The following is a 25,249-nucleotide window of genomic DNA, read 5'->3' on the forward strand; positions in this document are numbered from 1 at the left end:
ATGTGAATCAAGATAATTTCTGTAATGTAAACTTTCTTAATTCTACAACAATTGTGAGACAAGGTATATCAACTTATACTACTCACGCTTGTTGGTCCGGATAGAAGCGCGCGAGGGGTCTTGCTGTGGGAGGAAACCGCCTAGGTGAAAGGCAAGTAGTTCTGTTCTGCTTTGGCCGCAGTCAATACAGGAGTGCATCCAACAAACAACTTGGTTCCAATCAGAAAAAGTCGTTTGAAAAAATGACCCCTATGACTTTGAATATGTGTCAAGGTCATTTCTTTTCACAAACTTTGGGTTCCGTCCCAGGAATCTACTAATCATAATATTGATTCTAGGTTTTCTTGAGAAGAAGTCGTTAAGATTGAAGAGTTGACGACTGGTGCTGCACACCAATTGACCTTGCAGCTGATGGCAGAGAGTTGTTACTGAAAACCGAACAAAAAGGGAAAAATATATATATAATCTTGTCAGTTTACCATCTCAGATGGTATCTTTTACATTTTCCGATATAAGATATTTCCGCCAAATATAACAGAAACCTTTAAACATGATTAATGAAATAAGTATAACAAGATATTATGATCTGGAAAATGTTGGTACAGGACCTTACTTTGGTATACGGCACCCTGTCTTTCCACTGAGTAGAGCCATAACTCTATAGAGGCCTTAGGGCTTTTGGTAAATAAAGAACTTGATATAAAAGCAGCCAAAACGTGTAGACACTCACATCCTGTCGTCAGCGGTACGAACAATTGGCTAGTCAATAAGTTATGTAACATAACTCACAAAGTTTTAACGGCAAATGGATCTAACTTAACTCCGGATTAACTTGATCTTCAGAAGGTATTAATAACTTGTATACTCTACCTACAATGAAGTACATTACGAGCTGCCGTTGTATCCTATAAATTTATTAAAATATTGATACAGCAGTTTAGTTAATAAGGTCAAGGTCATTTGTAGAATATTGTTTAGTACTTTTAGCGAAATCAACAGATAAAATGTCTCCAGCCTTCTACTTTCGTGTCCAGACCAAGGTCGTACAGTACCAGCAAACAGGTTAGTGATAGTATCCTTTTGTTTTCCTCCCTATCAGTATAGGTGGTATTAGGGACGATACAGCGGTAAAAACGCAGCTGATTAAACCAGGTAGGATTATTTCGCCTGGGTCTGGGTTAGGTGTTATCATAATAGTGGTTATTATTTCAGATTATGTCGTTGTTTTAGCATAATAAACCATTTTCCAAACCTCGATGCTAGCTTTTCATATTGCTGTGACCAAGAATAATGAGTTGTTTTGTTTGTTTGTTTGTTTTTATTATTCGTAAAACTTCATAGTAATAGTACCCGGATCTAAATCTCAGTTTCTGGCCCGGACACAAACATACGGACGGATATATTAATTTATTATGCAAATGTGCATGTAAAAGGAAGTTATTGTTTTATCGTGAAATTTGATTTCACTGTTAAACGATAAACCTTTATGAAACAATAAACGTGCTAATGTTCACTCCGCGACTGGACAAAATGACACGTTTGTAAAAAGTATTTTCTTACTCGGATATTTCTTATACAAACACAAATGAAAACACAATTATTCAAATCAGAAAGTTCAATAGAAAGATCAGATCAGTATTGTTAATTTTACCAGTGGATTTTGACTGTATGGAGTCTTTTCATGAACTTGTAGGTAAGTCAAATAATGTAATTGGCCGAATACATCCGATATAATTTTTTTTTTACTATACTAGGGAAAGGGGCGGGGAGAGAGAGAGAGAGAGAGAGAGAGAGAGAGAGAGAGAGAGAGAGAGAGAGAGAGAGAGAGAGAGAGAGAGAGAGAGAGAGAGAGAGAGAGAGAGAGGGTGTGGGTGGGTGGGGGGGGGTAACAAAATGAGTATAAGGATTTATTAGGAATGGTGTATTAATACAATACATTATATCTTGAAAAGCAGTATTATAAAATAACTTATATTACATATATGATAAATAGGGAGATTTTACTTTGAAAGTTTGTAAGTTTTCCAACCCGATAAGTCAGACAGTAATGTCACTGGATTTCAGATATTGAGAACACCTACTCTAGTTTTCTTCCGTATTTTAAATTATGCACGTAACATGATAAAGTCACGTGATGTTAACCCGGATTAATTAACGTTCGCGGCTATGTGTATGGTACAGTATATATATGTTACCACAATACTAAACAACAAACTCGACATTGAACTTCAAACACTCTGGAATCAATTAGAGGAATACTTTGTGTATATTGGCACCGATACAATTATTCTCATAATTTGAGATTAATCTATATGCTAGAGTAATAACAAGATGTGCATGTAATTAGTGAGTTTTAGATCAATGTAATGTTTTGGTTACCACAACCATTTTTTAGAACTAGCCATGAATGTACCAATATATTATATTTACATGTTCACATATTTCTTTTGTTTTTACCTATTTTTACTTACCATTACTAACTGACTAGCTAACTAACTTACTGTGAGAGTAAGTTAAAAAAATGTGATACAAGTTGAATGCAATGTTAGCGTAATAGATGATTATAATGTTAGCGTAATAGATGATTGTAATGTTAGCGTAATAGATGATTGTAATGTTAGCGTAATAGATGATTGTAATGTTAGCGTAGTAGATGATTGTAATGTTAGCGTAATAGATGATTTAATGGCATTTTTGCCAGTGAAGTATAGAAATTTTCACCGCAGCGATGAGAATTGAAATTATAAGATTTTGCTGTGAAAATATAGGTTTTCGTGTTTGACCAATAAGATCGAACCTTTGTATTCACCTCATTGAAAATTTGTCGATTTTTCCAATCGAAGCGATGAGAGATAGATGGGTTATTTTGCCGTATTTCTGAAATATGACAAGTTTTGGACAAACTAATCACTTGACGTTAGCTTTTCATGCACAGATTCTCCGACAACAACAGAAAACGCTTAAATTGCGCCGTGATCAGTCCTTTCAAAATGGCGCCGTCAAGTTGACGTAGATTAACGTAACAAAGAAACGACGTCGTGAATTATGTTACTGATTTTTTAACGTTTTTAATTTTTCGTATGCACTCGTGAAAATATCGATATTCTGTCATACTCGTGAAACATATGTTATATTCAACGGGAAACCATTCAATATCCTCTATGTAATGTTAGCGTAATATACTATTGTGATGCCTGTATACATTTCTTTGTTTACGCTGAACTTAGCTCAGTCATCGAGAAACAACCAAACAAACAATGTCAGAATGACAAACAGGAGAACGGCAAGGTGTAGCCGTCATCAACTATTATATAGTTGTAAACATAGAAGATGTCTTATTTAAGAAATAATTAACGATGATTCGTGTATTATTGCAGGATATACAACGAGGACGAGGATATTTTGCAATTAAATTAATAACGAAGGCCGCAGGCCTGAGTTATTAATTAAAATTGCAAAATATCCGAGTCCGAGTTGTATATCCTGCAACAATACACGAGTCAAAGTTGATTATTTCTATTCTACCATGTACTGTTTAGTTCTTAGATCGACCTCTTTCTAATAGAAAAACAGCAAAGAAAACCCGGGAAAACCTTATTTCTTGAGTATTGCATTATTTGTTGATGAAATATACAGGCAATACAGTACTACGATCAAGAGCATCTATCATATGGCATTGATTTTGAAAATTAAAAAAAAAAGGATAAAAAAAAAAAAAAAAAAAAAAGGGGGGGGGGGGCCTCCGTAGGATTCGAACTCGCGTCGTGATAAAAATTTATTGAAAGACTAACCCATTTTTTTTATCTTAAAAATAAAATTTTAATATCCCATACATAGGGCCTCAGGGGTAAAGACTAACCCATTAGCCCACTTGGCTATAGTAACCTTTTAAGAAACGGGTGAATATTAGATATTTAAAATTGTGATAGCCGTGACTCACGACCGTGTATTATTGGCACGAGCGTGGGTTATTGGAAAATAATACATGGTTTTAAACCAATCAAAACCGGCGTTACATAGCAAACATGGTAGAATAAGAAATAAGACGCGCGTATATAAAAATATGTGTATCATACATGTATATATTAGGTCCAACATTGGAACATGAATACGGTCACCTGCCCAAGCACACGAAGTTTTCCTGGGTTCCCTTCACAGTAACGCTCTATCGCGCGTCCATCCGGGCCAAAAAAAGAATTAATAACAGATAAATGATGTTGATAGTTAGTGTTATCGTCAGACTAAATTATAACAAATGGTGGCTGTAGTTTATTTACGTAAAATCATTATATTCTAATTCAACAGGTAACATATGAATCTTCTAAAACATCCCTAGCCCCTCGCTCTCAATTCCAATTCATTTGAAAGAAAGATTGTTTAGCATAATTTGTATCAGCATCATTTATAATTGTGACCTGTAATATTTTCCACCAAAAAGAGAGAGAGAGAGAGAGAAGTTTGGTGTTTGTATTCTTTTAAATGATGATATTCCAAAGCATATGGGAGTTCTCTTATTTTTCTACTTATAAATGTAGGCCTACCATTTGCACAAAAGTAAACCCGAATTATGAAATATTCATTTTTTTACATTCATTTCATGACTATCATTTTTTTTACTGACAAAATTTTAATAGAGTTTGTAATTGAGAATAAGTGTATAGATTCTTATACTATAAGAATGAAACTATACGTTACTGATGGAAGTATGCGACTCATATCTTACGCCGGGGACACATACATGTATACGGTACGTCCCCGGTTACACGCACTAATGATATTGAATTTAATTTAAAATACCACGGATTTATCAGTGAAAATAATTCATCTCGATTTTTAATCATGGCTACAGAATGATATATGTCATCAGTCAGCTTAAATCATATCTCCACATGGATGCAGGGTGTTAATTTACAAGATTGCATACTGATCTAATTATATGTAGCTTCAGTTTCTTAATTTCACGTTCGGGCATTATGACGTCATAATTAGATGGCGTAATGAAACCAGGTAGGGACGTTATTTCAAAATTGATTATTGATACCAAAAGACTCATGTCGTATGTCGCAGCGTGCTAAGATTACGGTGATTCATTCTTAAGGATTTTTTTTATCGTATTGTTAAATCTATTCAAGCTGTTCCCTTCGTTGACAATTCCTTATCGAACACGCCTTGGATGTAACTCAAATCTTGCCGCTAGAGGACTTGATCATGTGACCTATCACAACAAAAACATGGAGAGCAGAGGATGCTACAGTGTGTATAGATCGTAGTCTGCTAGAGGTTAACAACACTTTCGTAAGCATAGCATCCATGGAAACCGTAGATAACGGGTAACAAGAGATGAAATGGAGTCCGCAAACGATACATCCGAGAATGCAACTGAAAAGAAGGAGAAATTGTCCGGTTCTCCTGAAAAAATCCGTAAGTGGTGCATGATGTTTTGGTTTGTTGACATTATAAACGTAGCACGGTTTACCGTGTATTGTGGTGTAGCTAATTTATTTGTCGCTATAAAGGTATCCTTACTTGGTCAAGGCACGACTGACCGGTGCTGATTAGTGCTATTCATCACCAGGTGTCCTTATACGACAGCTAAACCAGATTCTTGGTGAAATTATACTCGCACTCACAGGAGCTCTGTTTCGAGATAGGTTTACATTCTGAAACCCTATAAAAATCGATGTTATCAATATATAATATATATAAAAAAAACCATCGATAATCACGATTTTTATAAGGTTTCAGAATATATATATTATATATGAATACTTAATTTGTAGTGTTGTTGTTACTGATGTCATATATATATATACAGTATATATATATATATATTACTCAAAATCTCGCAACTGAGCCCCTGTGGCTGTGATTTCAATCAGCGTAATCGACCGTTCATGTTTTTTAATTTCATTTGCTCTCTACCATGTCCAGCCATTGTGCAAACATTTCAAGAATAAAATGGAAGGGTCATAAGATCATCAGTGAAACCGCATCACAGGGACCTTACACGTTTAGGATTCCACCCCAGGATCCAGTATTCTGGGGTCAGAGAACTATTTAAGTATGGCTCCTGTGTCAAGCCCCTGTGAACTAGTACGTAACTACATATCACAGGTGATGCAGTTCTACACGTAACAGTTATGGGTCTATAGCTCTTCTGTGTCAATGAAGTATTCTGTTATAATCTTGAAAGTTATATTCAGATTAGTCTCACTTTGACATTCTATCAATAAAAACATAAGATATACGGTCTAATTATGGTATAAATATATGCAACGTGAATTTGGTTCCTATTGGCAATCAGTGTTGTAATAAGTAAAAGCTATACCATACCGAAATGGAAGAAACTGCAAATGTAAACAATATACCAATGTGCCATATTGTGATATTGCCGATTGTCAATTTTGAGCTAACTATATAAAATATATATTAGAGTAGAGCCAAATATGTTTCAAACTTCATCATGCACATACCACCATTTGGTAGGACTTATCTAAACCTATTTTCAATCTTGAAGGATTTTCTAAACATGGGAAAATTTTTAAAGATCTAGCATGGAATCATGAATTTCAGACAATCTGCTTGAAACTGTAATCTACATTACCCATGCCAAGAGGGGCAATAGTATTAATTTGACAAATATATTAGTATGAAATTCTAATTCAGTAATTTTATTTGGGGCAAAATACATTGACAAAATCTATCTGTGTTAATTTCACACCCCTTCCCAGAAAAATTCCTGCAGGAGTAAGAAGGGGTTATTGCTGGCAAAGCTAATTAATGATGTTTTCTGGCCACAATCTAACATGAGAGGGTTTCTCCTTGGAGTATCCAGCCTGAATGGTGAAGCATAAGTTTGACATACAGGTATACAAAAAAACAAAGACAAAATTTATTTATTTAACAGGTTTTACCTGCCTTGCAGCCTTTCAGCTGACAAGAACAGATAGGACATCGAGTAGAATTGATACAGTATATGAAGTAAAAGGGGAGAGTGGGGTGAAAGAGAGGTTCTCTAACAAAATCACTAAAGGGTTATATGTGCCAGTAAAAATGGGAATTCCCTTGTGTCTAAAATTAGAACATTAGAGAGCTCCATGGCAACTAAATTACCAATAACAATTGGAGGAAAATATGCAATAATTTAGGACTTTTGTATTTTAAAGTGCATGGTGAACGGTGGTATGTATGATAAAGTTATGGAGGAAATATTACATAAATAATAAGAAAGTCTGTTTTAAGGTTTAGTTGGCAGTATTTAAGTGAGTGTGGCGGTATCAGGGTTGAGATAGGTTGAGGGAGCACTGTACCGCCATCATAAATAAATAATTCAATGTCTGGGATGGAGAGTTGTCGAGACATAAGCTGACCTCCAAATTCACTCAAAAAACATGACAACACATGAATTGATCTTATAAGTGTAATTTTATATCAGTGCATTGGACTTTGGGTCAGGTGGATTGTCTTAGGGATGTTTTAGTCCTGCTTCTTGGGCAATGGACTAGAGGTCCATTGTCTGCTGAGAAATTGGATTCAGGGTCCCAATGTCTGCTGAGACATTAGAGTCGGGGTCCCATTGTCTGCTGAGACATTGGATTCGGGGTCCCATTGTCTGCTGAGACATTGGATTCGGTGTCCCATTGTCTGCTGAGACATTGGATTCGGGGTCCCATTGTCTGCTGAGACATTGGATTTGGAGTCCCATTGTCTGCTGAGACATTGGATTCGGGGTCCCATTGTCTGCTGAGACATTGGATTTGGAGTCCCATTGTCTGCTGAGACATTGGATTTGGGGTCCCATTGTCTGCTGAGACATTAGAGTCGGTGTCCTATTGTCTGCTGAGACATTAGAGTCGGTGTCCCATTGTCTGCTGAGACATTAGAGTCGGTGTCCCATTGTCTGCTGAGACATTGGAGTCGGGGTCCCATTGTCTGCTGAGACATTGGATTCGGGGTCCCATTGTCTGCTGAGACATTGGATTCGGGGTCCCATTGTCTGCTGAGACATTGGATTTGGTGTCCCATTGTCTGCTGAGACATTGGATTTGGGGTCCCATTGTCTGCTGAGACATTGGATTTGGAGTCCCATTGTCTGCTGAGACATAATTAGAGTCGGGGTCCCACTGTCTGCTGAGACATTAGATTTGGAGTCCCATTGTCTGCTGAGACATAATTAGAGTCAGGGTCCCATTGTCTGCTGAGACATTGGATTCAGGGTCCCATTGTCTGCTGAGACATTGGATTCAGGGTCCCATTGTCTGCTGAGACATAATTAGAGTCGGGGTCCCACTGTCTGCTGAGACATTGGATTTGGAGTCCCATTGTCTGCTGAGACATTGGATTCGGGGTCCCATTGTCTGCTGAGACATTGGATTCGTTGTCCCATTGTCTGCTGAGACATAATTAGAGTCGGTGTCCCATTGTCTGCTGAGACATTGGAATTGGTGTCCCGTTGTCTGCTGAGACATTGGAATTGGTGTCCCATTGTCTGCTGAGACATTGGAATTGGTGTCCCATTGTCTGCTGAGACATTGGATTCGGTGTCCCATTGTCTGCTGAGACATTGGATTCGGTGTCCCATTGTCTGCTGAGACATTGGATTCGGTGTCCCATTGTCTGCTGAGACATTGGATTCGGTGTCCCATTGTCTGCTGAGACATTGGATTCGGTGTCCTATTGTCTGCTGAGACATTGGATTCGGTGTCCCATTGTCTGCTGAGACATTGGATTCGGGGTCCCATTGTCTGCTGAGACATTAGAGTCGGGGTCCTATTGTTTTATACCTTTGGGGATAGACATTTCCATTGTCTAGACAGGGATATCGAAGTCCCGCTTCCTGGAAGGCCATGAGTTTTAGCCCCTTTGTCTGCTGGGCCATTGGACTTGGACCATTGTCTGCAGGACCATTGGATTTTGGGTACCATTGCCTATAGGAATAGAGAGGCCCTTTTGTCTATAGTGATGTTCTGCATGAGCCAATGGACTATAGAGGTCTGTTGTCAGCTGGGACATAAGACCAAAGGTCCAATTGTCTACTGTGATATTGAACTTTAAGTCCATAATCTGCCGGGATGTTGATGCCGGTACATGGACCTCAAGCAGACAATTTTGGGATGGAACAGCAACCTATCCCAGCAGCTGACAATAAGAAAAACAGCTGATAATTAATTGACCTTGGTTCAGTGTTCAATGTCCCAGCGGAAAATGGGACATGCATTGTCAGCTGCTGGGATATGTTGCTGTTCCATCCAGAATTGTCTGCTTGAGGTCCTTTAATCTACTGAAGCAGATCTAAATGTAACTTTGTAACTTACCCCCTGGTTGGGGATGTGAAGGGAGGGGGGGGGGGGGGGGGGGGGGGGGGGGTTGGTTGGTAAAGCTTAATCCTCTGGTAGGGGGTATAAAGATCTTACTGTTTGGGATGGTGTCAATTGTCATGGCTTACCCATCTCCTAGTGGTTCCATTGACATACATTTTTATAACTGCATGCATGCAAGGAAATCAGAAAATCTTTGCTTGCTTCAGGCCCATTGAGTTGATTAAAAGTGTATCTGACATCAGAAAATCTGGAGTCTGTCCTGATAGTAATCAACATGCAGTAATCATGCAGACATTTACCAGTATCATGATTTTATAGTGTATGTATAACAGCATTCATATAGAATTCATTTTAGAGGCCATCACATGTACATGAAATAACAAAATATGATGAAAAAAAAAGTTGTTCAATGTAAGAATATTAAAGAAAGACGAGTATATGTATGATGGATAGCAGTAAGAGGTTCAGAGCAAGATCTGAGTTCATATATACAAGTGTATACCTGTCTCCAGAGACTTTAATATGTGAACATACAGAGCTAATTATGGTAACCTATGGTATCTGTGTATTAGAGCTGTGGATCACAAGGTGGGTAGCGATACGTTTCATATCGCGATACAGGTGTCACAATACGATACATATCACGACATACGAGAAGCTGATGACCTATTAGATATCTGGTACTCCATCGTACAGTAGTCATGTTCTGTTTGTGGTATTTCCGGAATATTAGAGGCTTTGTCTACATTTGTTACAAAAAACATACGTTTTGTCCGTTTCCCACAAAGCGTTGGTGAATTTAGATAATTTGGATTTGAAAGAACTCCAACAGGCAGCTTTATAAGCTGCTGGAACAGCCTTGTCAGCCTTGTCAGCCATGTTGTTTACTACTAAACTTAAGCTAATGTTAGTGAAGGGAAAAACTACAAATTTACAAAATCAAGAGCAGAAAAAAAGCAATGCATCGATGCAGTGCTCTGCGATCAAATACATTGATGTATCCTTGAATCGTTACACCACTACTGTGTAATATGGTATCTGTATATTTAGTGATTTAGTAACCTAATATGGTATCTGTATTTAGTGATTTAGTAACCTAATATGGTATCTGTGTATTTAGTAACCTATGGTATCTGTGTATTTAGTAACCTATGGTATCTGTGTATTTAGTAACCTAAGGTATCAGTGTATTTAGTGACCTAAGGTATCTGTGTATTTAGTAACCTAAGGTATCAGTGTATTTAGTAACCTATGGTATCTGTGTATTTAGTAACCTAAGGTATCTGTGTATTTAGTAACCTAAGGTATCTGTGTATTTAGTAACCTAAGGTATCTGTGTATTTAGTGACCTATGGTATCTGTGTATTTAGTGACCTATGGTATCTGTGTATTTAGTGACCTATGGTATCTGTGTATTTAGTAACCTATGGTATCTGTGTATTTAGTAACCTAAGGTATCTGTGTATTTAGTGACCTATGGTATCTGTGTATTTAGTAACCTATGGTATCTGTGTATTTAGTGACCTATGGTATCTATGTATTTAGTAACCTATGGTATCTGTGTATTTAGTAACCTATGGTATCTGTGTATTTAGTAACCTATGGTATCTGTGTATTTAGTAACCTATGGTATCTGTGTATTTAGTAACCTATGGTATCTGTGTATTTAGTAACCTAAGGTATCTGTGTATTTAGTGACCTATGGTATCTGTGTATTTAGTAACCTATGGTATCTGTGTATTTAGTAACCTAAGGTATCTGTGTATTTAGTAACCTATGGTATCTGTGTATTTAGTAACCTATGGTATCTGTGTATTTAGTAACCTATGGTATCTGTGTATTTAGTAACCTATGGTATCTGTGTATTTAGTGACCTATGGTATCTATGTATTTAGTAACCTAAGGTATCTGTGTATTTAGTAACCTATGGTATCTGTGTATTTAGTAACCCATGGTATCTGTGTATTTAGTAACCTATGGTATCTGTGTATTTAGTAACTTATGGTATCTGTGTATTTAGTAACTTATGGTATCTGTGTATTTAGTAACTTAAGGTATCTGTGTATTTAGTAACCTATGGTATCTGTGTATTTAGTAACTTAAGGTATCTGTGTATTTAGTAACCTATGGTATCTGTGTATTTAGTAACCTAAGGTATTTGTGTATTTAGTAACCTAAGGTATCTGTGTATTTAGTAACCTAAGGTATCAGTGTATTTAGTAACCTAAGGTATTTGTGTATTTAGTAACCTAAGGTATCTGTGTATTTAGTAACCTATGGTATCTGCGATTTAGTAACCTATGGTATCTGTTAGAGGTGCGCGATAATATCGAAATACCGGTATACCGCGAATTTGGCAGGTCGATACGATATACCGGTACACAAACCCTGGAAACCGGTATATCGCGATGGTTAACAAAAAGGCATATTAATCACTGATTTAACATTATGTGTTGGCACCAATAGCGTAAATTACTTATGTAAACGTGAAAGAAACACACGAGAACGTCATTATGTCGTATTGGTGGGGCGCTTGTTTCGTTGTCTCTAAAGCGCTTGGCCGTATGGGACATCTACGTTAAAATCAAGCACTTTCGAGATTATGATTGTTTACTAGAAACGAAAAATGGCGGACGACGAGCAAGTTGATGGTACTAAGGTCAATAATATTGCAATACGTATTGCAAGTTTCTGTTGAATATTGCAATATATTGCAATACGGTTTTGGTCCGCAATACCCAGCCCTAGTATCTGTGTATTTAATAACCTAAGGTATCTGTATTTAGTAACCTATGGTATCTGTGTATTTAGTAACCTATGGTATCTATGTATTTAGTAACCTATGGTATCTATGTATTTAGTAACCTAAGGTATCTGTGTATTTAGTAACCTAAGGTATCTGTATTTAGTAACCTATGGTATATATAATTTAAACTTTATTCATTCTACAACAAGTGTGAAAAATATTATTTCTACCTATATATTATTAATCATGTTGGGTTGGATGTATGTGTATGAGAGGTTTTTACTTTGGGAGGAAACCGTAGTACCTGGAGAAAATCAACATCATGCAGGCAGTTTAAACCTCCAGACCTTTTCATGCTCGATGGGAAGTGCATTATTATTGTGCCACCTGACTGCCCAGAACTTCTCTTAGTACGAACAATGTTTTTTAAGATATTGTGAACTTTTCCCAATCAATGATCATACTAAAAAGCTAGTTTTCATAGAAGACTTGTGTGTGACAAAGGTCAGTCGGGTAAAAAATATTGAATTTCATTTTTTCTTTTTAAATTGCTAATCATGATTATAGCTTAGTGGAAAGTGTGACTTGAAGTCATACTAAGGAAGGGTTTGTCGTAGCGTTGAGTGCTGACACGTCAATGACCATGCCATGTGTTACACGACTCCGATCAATGACGTTATTAAAGTTGTCCGCAGGGGACGTATACCATCATCCAAACTGTTTCCACTGAGGAAGCCGACCTGATGAACCATCTTATAAATTTGTAACCATGGGATATGTAGTTCTCTCTCAATGATGGAATGTTAGTTATTTTTGTCTTTGAGATATATACGAAGGCTAACGTGATATTTCCACTAGCCGACTATTGTATTTTGTTTGTGTGATGATAAGTAAGAGATCTTAATATTGCACATTATTGTACTATATGTACATGTGATTAAGGAAGGTTAAGGATGCCTGCTTTATAAGAAATAGTCATGATAGTATTAATTAATATATCATATGATCAATTAATCGGCTATCAACTCTATAATCTAACTTACAAGACTACAAAACTTGGTTTATTACATTTTTATCATTGAAATATCGAAAAATTATTCCTTCTATAAAAGTGATATTTATCACTAGTAATCTGGGTCATCTCAAGATAGCCTGACATGACCAGTTTGTGTTTCTTATATAAATCTAACTTATCATAGCTGACAAACTCCAAAATATACAACGAATATAAAAGTACAAATGATATAGAAATGTTGTAATAGAAACACTGACTGTTATTTATATATATATATACTTGAAATTACAGTAAAAGGTATTTAGCTATCAAATTAGAATTAGAACAGTTCTAGATTCTAGACTACCTACTGAATCTAATGACATAATATACTTGTCTAAATCAATATCTAATATCACACCTTGGTTTAAATACAAAACAAAAACATCTCTATAAACTATACTTAACAAGGTAATTATAAGGCATCCTTGACCATGTGGTCACAGATGAAGAACCTGGGTTCTAGAAATTTCAAGGAAATGTACTTCTAGAACTATTCTAAAACTGTTCTTGATGTTCTAGAACAGTTCTTGATCTCAAGAACTTGATTTCACAGGATATATACCGGAGTCACCCATGTGGTCAGATACCAGGGTACGGTAAACCTCCGGTTAGTTCGAACAAAATAAAATAAATATTGACGAACCTGTTCGAATTATTCGAAATTATGCTTCAGAAAATAAGCGCGAGTTCGAACTATTCGAGTCAATATCGGCGAAAATCTCGGCAGAGTAAAATCATTAGACACAAACACATCCATCGTAAATCTGATACGTAATAACGGCGGCCTGAACAAGGCACATTTACAAGTAAGTAAAATGATAGTATTTTATTAATTCAATGTTAATTGATCGTTAACGTTCTTCATTTCTCGATAACTATGATGGTTATTGCGCGAAGCCGCTCGGGCAATGCGTAGCTACAGTAGGCCCCAAAATAGTACCGTACACGTTTCATTTGTGACACAAAAGTTAAACATTTGTACAGTATAATCTTTGCATGGTTATATTTTTTTATCTGAATGAGAAACTATCGCTATATTATTATAATAAATGGTCTCTTAAATACATCAAAAGCAGTCTACATAACCTGTTGCATTTACGTATATGTTGGTAAAATTAGGTCAGAACATCAACATGTCTGCTTTTAAATATGCCCATGCAGTCGTATTATCTACCAAACATAGTTGATACCTGCAAAATTATCCATCACTAATTGGGACACCTGTGGATTGTTTTGACTGGATATGAATGCTTTTCACGTCACTCAGCACGATCGGGCAGCCGATCCTTTCAACTATACCGCAAGCGACACCTCGCGTAGCATGCTTACCTAGTGTGAGGTCGCAGGTTTTCAGGTAATACTTTGATTGGCAGCTACTTAAGAGATGTCCAGTCACAATTAAATAATCATAATGCTAAGTTAACACTAGTTATATGTGAAAATTCACGGACGATTTCTTAGTTTGCCATACACAGCACAAATACAAATATCGCATGTTATTTATACATATCTAGAAAAAAAATGTGTGTTCGAACTATCCGCGTGTTCGAATTAATCAGAGGTTTACCGTATATACAAATGTTAATCACCTCATGCTCATTATGATACCATCACAGCTAGGCTTATCATCTATCTGTCTGTCCATTGATAAACATTAATAACATGTTCTCCATCTTTTGAAGACAGTATCATACAAAGACTAATTTCCCAGCAGTTTTGTTTATTTCTATGTACATGTACGTGATAATCTATAAATTGTGTGCAGTGTATTTGCCATGTATAAGAGTATACAACTTTTACAACTAGTGGTTAGCAGGTATTACAGAGCATGTGTTGTGTGGTTCTGTTTAAATTCAGGTTTCTTGAGTGAACAATATGGAGACTGTTTTAGGAGCTATCTCACAGGTGACTGTAGTTGTTTATCCACTGTTTTATGTGTGTTGTATAGCTAATTGAATACTTCACATGTTGGTGTGATGTTGTTGGGAGAATCTGCCATGTGTTCATTCAATCAGATAAACTTTCTAGTTTCTTTCTTGTTATATTTAGGAAGAGTTTTTGGGAAGCTTGTCTCATACAATTTGAGTGTGCACTGTGGAATATAACATTTCTGGCCAAAGACTGGGAGATTTAGACAGGTTTTTGCAATTTCACATGTAGAAATTTTAAGATAAACATCTATATAAAGTGCTGTCACTTGAATTCATACTGAGCTACACATACACCAATAATTACCATCTACCAAAATGTCTATCCTCATAGATAGAAAGTATGTGGTATTTTTAGAAAAAGAACCACAGGTCATAAGGATACTATGAGAAGCATTCTGTCCAAACCCTGATGTTTGGGGTAGATTTACAGGGTTTACCCCAACCCTACAAAATATCCAAATAACCTGTCTGAGTACTTTATACCATGACGTCATGAAACTCATGGACAACTTATAACAACATCAGAAGTATGTACCCATAATACACAGATCCATCTACACTGATGGTTCGCCTTCAAGTGGCTGAATTGAAGCTTTGATCCACCTGTAGTTATGAAGCTTCACCATTTTGCCCTGTGTCAATAGTACCTGTACATGCAATCTTATACTATATTTACACAGTAATACTTGAAACCATTTGAAGAACTTTTTTTTAAAGTTCTATATATTTTTGATGAAAGGTAAGAAAAGTAAGGAGGAACAATTGATGCTATATTTGACTATTTTTATACATGATTTATATTGCAATGAACGACAGAAGTAGAATTGATCACCACGGGAATGTCATATACTCATGTGTCCATTATGGCACCATGATGATAAATTATAACCATAGGATAGCGATACTGTCAGAACTGACACTCCGTCTAATGGATCAGATGTCCGACAACAAATTAAATTGTAAACATTGAACAAAATGCCAAAGTGTGATAAAAATGTAACTTTATACATTAACAAATTATTATTGAATGTCATGGTATTAAAAGTCAATGCGCACCTGAATGACAGCTTTGGGACACCATTTGTGTATTGCACTCAGACGATTTAAATTAATAGAAACAAATGTACACAACCTTGTCAGATACACTGTAACAAGAAATAGGATATTGCTGTGTCTGTAATAAATATGGGATTTATTATAGAAGTCTAGTAATTTGATGTATATGTCATAAGTATATATTTGTGGCATATCAAATTATTAAACAAGTTTAGATTCATTCTATTGATCACATTGCTCTGATTCATGAGAAAATAAACAAAAATCCCTTGAACATATTTCCCAATAAAATGCATTGATTTTCTCCTGGCAGAATACATCAAGCTTTTCTCTGTTGAGACTGTGTCTGGGTACATATACTTTATATTATTTTAGACTATAGAGTTATTACACAACAGGTGTCATATAATTTATTACTTAAACAATGAAATTTAGATTAGTTTACTTGCTGATGGAATATAGTCTTTCTCACGGTGATGACAAATGGTATTGTTTCCCTGATCAACAGGAAGTATTATCTACATCTGACACAATGGTTACAGATACATACTAGTATTATCTACATCCTATATACACAATGGTTACAGATACATACTAGTATTATCTACATCCTATATACACAATGGTTACAGATACATACTAGTATTATCTACATCCTATATACACAATGGTTACAGATACATACTAGTATTATCTACATCCTATATACACAATGGTTACAGATACATACTAGTATTATCTACATCCTATATACACAATGGTTACAGATACATACTGGTATTATCTACATCCTATATACACAATGGTTACAGATACATACTAGTATTATCTACATCCTATATACACAGTGGTTACAGGTACATACTAGTATTATCTACATCCTATATACACAATGGTTACAGATACATACTGGTATTATCTACATCTGACACAATGGTTACAGATACATACTGGTATTATCTACATCTGACACAATGGTTACAGGTACATACTGGTATTATCTACATCCTATATACACAATGGTTACAGATACATACTGGTATTATCTACATCCTATATACACAATGGTTACAGGTACATACTGGTATTATCTACATCCTATATACACAATGGTTACAGATACATACTGGTATTATCTACATCCTATATACACAATGGTTACAGGTACATACTGGTATTATCTACATCTGACACAATGGTTACAGATACATACTGGTATTATCTACATCCTATATACACAGTGGTTACAGGTACATACTAGTATTATCTACATCCTATATACACAATGGTTACAGGTACATACTGGTATTATCTACATCTGACACAATGGTTACAGATACATACTAGTATTATCTACATCCTATATACACAATGGTTACAGATAAATACTAGTATTATCTACATCCTATATACACAATGGTTACAGATACATACTAGTATTATCTATACCTATATACACAATGGTTACAGATAAATACTAGTATTATCTACATCTGACACAATGGTTACAGATACATACTAGTATTATCTACATCTGACACAATGGTTACAGATACATACTAGTATTATCTACATCTGACACAATGGTTACAGATACATACTAGTATTATCTACATCCTATATACACAATGGTTACAGATACATACTAGTATTATCTACATCCTATATACACAATGGTTACAGATACATACTAGTATTATCTACATCTGACACAATGGTTACAGATACATACTAGTATTATCTACATCCTATATACACAATGGTTACAGATACATACTAGTATTATCTACATCCTATATACACAATGGTTACAGATACATACTAGTATTATCTACATCTGACACAATGGTTACAGATACATACTAGTATTATCTACATCCTATATACACAATGGTTACAGATACATACTAGTATTATCTACATCTGACACAATGGTTACAGATACATACTAGTATTATCTACATCTGACACAATGGTTACAGATACATACTAGTATTATCTACATCCTATATACACAATGGTTACAGATACATACTAGTATTATCTACATCCTATATACACAATGGTTACAGATACATACTAGTATTATCTACATCCTATATACACAATGGTTACAGATACATACTAGTATTATCTACATCTGACACAATGGTTACAGATACATACTGGTATTATCTACATCCTATATACACAATGGTTACAGATACATACTAGTATTATCTACATCCTATATACACAATGGTTACAGATACATACTGGTATTATCTACATCTGACACAATGGTTACAGATACATACTAGTATTATCTACATCCTATATACACAATGGTTACAGGTACATACTGGTATTATCTACATCCTATATACACAGTGGTTACAGATACATACTAGTATTATCTACATCCTATATACACAGTGGTTACAGATACATACTAGTATTATCTACATCCTATATACACAATGGTTACAGGTACATACTGGTATTATCTACATCTGACACAATGGTTACAGATACATACTAGTATTATCTACATCCTATATACACAATGGTTACAGATACATACTAGTATTATCTACATCCTATATACACAATGGTTACAGATACATACTAGTATTATCTACATCTGACACAATGGTTACAGGTACATACTAGTATTATCTACATCTGACACAATGGTTACAGATACATACTAGTATTATCTACATCCTATATACACAATGGTTACAGATACATAGTAGTATTATCTACATCCTATATACACAATGGTTACAGATACATACTGGTATTATCTACATCTGACACAATGGTTACAGATACATACTGGTATTATCTACATCTGACACAATGGTTACAGATACATACTAGTATTATCTACATCTGACACAATGGTTACAGATACATACTAGTATTATCTACATCTGTCACAATGGTTACAGATACATACTAGTATTATCTACATCCTATATACACAATGGTTACAGATACATACTAGTATTATCTACATCCTATATACACAATGGTTACAGATACATACTAGTATTATCTACATCCTATATACACAATGGTTACAGATACATACTAGTATTATCTACATCCTATATACACAATGGTTACAGATACATACTAGTATTATCTACATCCTATATACACAATGGTTACAGGTACATACTGGTATTATCTACATCCTATATACACAATGGTTACAGATACATACTAGTATTATCTACATCCTATATACACAATGGTTACAGGTACATACTGGTATTATCTACATCTGACACAATGGTTACAGATACATACTAGTATTATCTACATCCTATATACACAATGGTTACAGATACATACTAGTATTATCTACATCTGACACAATGGTTACAGATACATACTAGTATTATCTACATCCTATATACACAATGGTTACAGATACATACTGGTATTATCTACATCCTATATACACAATGGTTACAGATACATACTAGTATTATCTACATCCTATATACACAGTGGTTACAGATACATACTGGTATTATCTACATCTGACACAATGGTTACAGATACATACTAGTATTATCTACATCCTATATACACAATGGTTACAGATACATACTAGTATTATCTACATCTGACACAATGGTTACAGATACATACTGGTATTATCTACATCTGACACAATGGTTACAGATACATACTGGTATTATCTACATCCTATATACACAATGGTTACAGGTACATACTGGTATTATCTACATCCTATATACACAATGGTTACAGATACATACTAGTATTATCTACATCCTATATACACAATGGTTACAGATACATACTAGTATTATCTACATCTATACACAATGGTTACAGATACATACTGGTATTATCTACATCCTATATACACAATGGTTACAGATACATACTAGTATTATCTACATCCTATATACACAATGGTTACAGATACATACTAGTATTATCTACATCCTATATACACAATGGTTACAGATACATACTAGTATTATCTACATCCTATATACACAATGGTTACAGATACATACTAGTATTATCTACATATATACACAATGGTTACAGATACATACTAGTATTATCTACATCCTATATACACAATGGTTACAGATACATACTAGTATTATCTACATCCTATATACACAATGGTTACAGATACATACTAGTATTATCTACATCCTATATACACAATGGTTACAGATACATACTAGTATTATCTACATCTGACACAATGGTTACAGATACATACTAGTATTATCTACATCCTATATACACAATGGTTACAGATACATACTAGTATTATCTACATCCTATACACAATGGTTACAGATACATACTAGTATTATCTACATCCTATATACACAATGGTTACAGATACATACTAGTATTATCTACATCTATACACAATGGTTACAGATACATACTAGTATTATCTACATCCTATATACACAATGGTTACAGATACATACTAGTATTATCTACATCCTATATACACAATGGTTACAGATACATACTAGTATTATCTACATCCTATATACACAATGGTTACAGATACATACTAGTATTATCTACATCCTATATACACAATGGTTACAGATACATACTAGTATTATCTACATCCTATACACAATGGTTACAGATACATACTAGTATTATCTACATCTTACACAATGGTTACAGATACATACTAGTATTATCTACATCCTATATACACAATGGTTACAGCTACATACTAGTATTATCTACATCCTATATACACAATGGTTACAGATACATACTGGTATTATCTACATCTGACACAATGGTTACAGATACATACTAGTATTATCTACATCCTATACACAATGGTTACAGATACATACTAGTATTATCTACATCCTATATACACAATGGTTACAGATACATACTGGTATTATCTACATCCTATATACACAATGGTTACAGATACATACTAGTATTATCTACATCCTATATACACAATGGTTACAGATACATACTAGTATTATCTACATCTGACACAATGGTTACAGATACATACTGGTATTATCTACATCTGACACAATGGTTACAGATACATACTAGTATTATCTACATCTGACACAATGGTTACAGATACATACTAGTATTATCTACATCCTATATACACAATGGTTACAGATACATACTAGTATTATCTACATCCTATATACACAATGGTTACAGATACATACTAGTATTATCTACATCCTATATACACAATGGTTACAGATACATACTAGTATTATCTACATCCTATATACACAATGGTTACAGATACATACTAGTATTATCTACATCCTATATACACAATGGTTACAGATACATACTAGTATTATCTACATCCTATATACACAATGGTTACAGATACATACTAGTATTATCTACATCCTATATACACAATGGTTACAGATACATACTAGTATTATCTACATCCTATATACACAATGGTTACAGATACATACTAGTATTATCTACATCCTATATACACAATGGTTACAGATACATACTAGTATTATCTACATCCTATATACACAATGGTTACAGATACATACTAGTATTATCTACATCCTATACACAATGGTTACAGATACATACTAGTATTATCTACATCCTATATACACAATGGTTACAGATACATACTAGTATTATCTACATCCTATATACACAATGGTTACAGATACATACTAGTATTATCTACATCCTATACACAATGGTTACAGATACATACTAGTATTATCTACATCTGATACACAATGGTTACAGATACATACTAGTATTATCTACATCCTATATACACAATGGTTACAGATACATACTAGGTATTATCTACATCTATACACAATGGTTACAGATACATACTAGGTATTATCTACATCTGACACAATGGTTACAGATACATACTAGTATTATCTACATCCTATACACAATGGTTACAGATACATACTAGTATTATCTACATCCTATATACACAATGGTTACAGATACATACTGGTATTATCTACATCCTATACACAATGGTTACAGATACATACTAGTATTATCTACATCTGACACAATGGTTACAGATACATACTAGTATTATCTACATCCTATACACAATGGTTACAGATACATACTAGGTATTATCTACATCCTATATACACAATGGTTACAGATACATACTAGTATTATCTACATCCTATATACACAATGGTTACAGATACATACTAGTATTATCTACATCCTATACACAATGGTTACAGATACATACTAGTATTATCTACATCCTATATACACAATGGTTACAGATACATACTAGTATTATCTACATCCTATATACACAATGGTTACAGATACATACTAGTATTATCTACATCCTATATACACAATGGTTACAGATACATACTAGTATTATCTACATCCTATACACAATGGTTACAGATACATACTAGTATTATCTACATCTATACACAATGGTTACAGATACATACTAGTATTATCTACATCCTATAGACACAATGGTTACAGATACATACTAGTATTATCTACATCCTATATACACAATGGTTACAGATACATACTAGTATTATCTACATCCTATATACACAATGGTTACAGATACATACTAGTATTATCTACATCCTATATACACAATGGTTACAGATACATACTAGTATTATCTACATCCTATATACACAATGGTTACAGATACATACTAGTATTATCTACATCTGACACAATGGTTACAGATACATACTGGTATTATCTACATCTGACACAATGGTTACAGATACATACTAGTATTATCTACATCTGACACAATGGTTACAGATACATACTGGTATTATCTACATCCTATATACACAATGGTTACAGATACATACTAGTATTATCTACATCCTATATACACAATGGTTACAGATACATACTAGTATTATCTACATCCTATATACACAATGGTTACAGATACATACTAGTATTATCTACATCCTAGACACAATGGTTACAGATACATACTAGTATTATCTACATCCTATATACACAATGGTTACAGATACATACTAGTATTATCTACATCCTATATACACAATGGTTACAGATACATACTAGTATTATCTACATCCTATATACACAATGGTTACAGATACATACTGGTATTATCTACATCTGATACAATGGTTACAGATACATACTAGTATTATCTACATCCTATATACACAATGGTTACAGATACATACTAGTATTATCTACATCCTATATACACAATGGTTACAGATACATACTAGTATTATCTACATCCTATATACACAATGGTTACAGATACATACTAGTATTATCTACATCTATACACAATGGTTACAGGATACATACTAGTATTATCTACATCTGACACAATGGTTACAGATACATACTAGTATTATCTACATCTATACACAATGGTTACAGATACATACTAGTATTATCTACATCCTATATACACAATGGTTACAGATACATACTAGTATTATCTACATCTGACACAATGGTTACAGATACATACTAGTATTATCTACATCTGACACAATGGTTACAGATACATACTAGTATTATCTACATCTGACACAATGGTTACAGATACATACTAGTATTATCTACATCCTATATACACAATGGTTACAGATACATACTAGTATTATCTACATCCTATATACACAATGGTTACAGATACATACTAGTATTATCTACATCTGACACAATGGTTACAGATACATACTAGTATTATCTACATCTGACACAATGGTTACAGATACATACTAGTATTATCTATACCTATATACACAATGGTTACAGATACATACTGGTATTATCTACATCTGACACAAATGGGTACAGATACATACTAGTATTATCTACATCTAGACACAATGGTTACAGATACATACTAGTATTATCTACATCCTATATACACAATGGTTACAGATACATACTAGTATTACTACATCTATATACACAATGTTACAGATACATACTAGTATTATCTACATCTGACACAATGGTTACAGATACATACTTAGTATTATCTACATCCTATATACACAATGGTTTACAGATCATACTAGTATTATCTACATCTAGACACAATGGTTACAGATACATACTGGTATTATCTACATCCTATATACACAATGGTTACAGATACATACTAGTATTATCTACATCCTTTATTAACCATTGTGTATATAGGATGTAGATAATACTAGTATTATCTACATCCTATATACACAATGGTTACAGATACATACTAGTATTATCTACATCCTATATACACAATGGTTACAGATACATACTAGTATTATCTACATCCTATATACACAATGGTTACAGATACATACTAGTATTATCTACATCCTATATACACAATGGTTACAGATACATACTAGTATTATCTACATCCTATATACACAATGGTTACAGATACATACTAGTATTATCTACATCCTATATACACAATGGTTACAGATACATACTAGTATTATCTACATCCTATATACACAATGGTTACAGATACATACTGGTATTATCTACATCTGACACAATGGTTACAGATACATACTAGTATTATCTACATCCTATATACACAATGGTTACAGATACATACTAGTATTATCTACATCCTATATACACAATGGTTACAGATACATACTAGTATTATCTACATCCTATATACACAATGGTTACAGATACATACTAGTATTATCTACATCCTATATACACAATGGTTACAGATACATACTAGTATTATCTACATCCTATACACAATAGTTACAGATACATACTAGTATTATCTACATCCTATATACACAATGGTTACAGATACATACTAGTATTATCTACATCCTATATACACAATGGTTACAGATACATACTAGTATTATCTACATCCTATATACACAATGGTTACAGATACATACTAGTATTATCTACATCCTATACACAATGGTTACAGATACATACTAGTATTATCTACATCCTATATACACAATGGTTACAGATACATACTAGTATTATCTACATCCTATATACACAATGGTTACAGATACATACTAGTATTATCTACATCCTATATACACAATGGTTACAGATACAT

The 25,249-nt window shown here is 34.1% G+C and overlaps 1 protein-coding gene across 3 annotated transcripts in view; it reads left to right on the top strand.

Moving 5' to 3' along the window:
- Positions 1-5,048: 5,048 nt before the first annotated feature.
- Positions 5,049-25,249, top strand: part of LOC117334668 (anoctamin-8-like) — an 86,799-nt gene continuing 66,598 nt past the window's right edge. For all 3 annotated transcript variants that reach the window (XR_004534207.1, XR_004534208.1, XM_033894420.1), the window contains exon 1: positions 5,049-5,421. Coding sequence is in view for 1 of the 3 variants with exons in the window: in XM_033894420.1 (XP_033750311.1) it covers positions 5,346-5,421 (76 nt within the window). In the remaining 2 variants the exon portion in view is untranslated. The remainder of the gene's footprint in view (positions 5,422-25,249) is intronic.

This window comes from Pecten maximus, chromosome 9 (assembly GCF_902652985.1).
Source record: "Pecten maximus chromosome 9, xPecMax1.1, whole genome shotgun sequence".
Taxonomy (NCBI): Eukaryota; Metazoa; Mollusca; class Bivalvia; order Pectinida; family Pectinidae; genus Pecten; species Pecten maximus.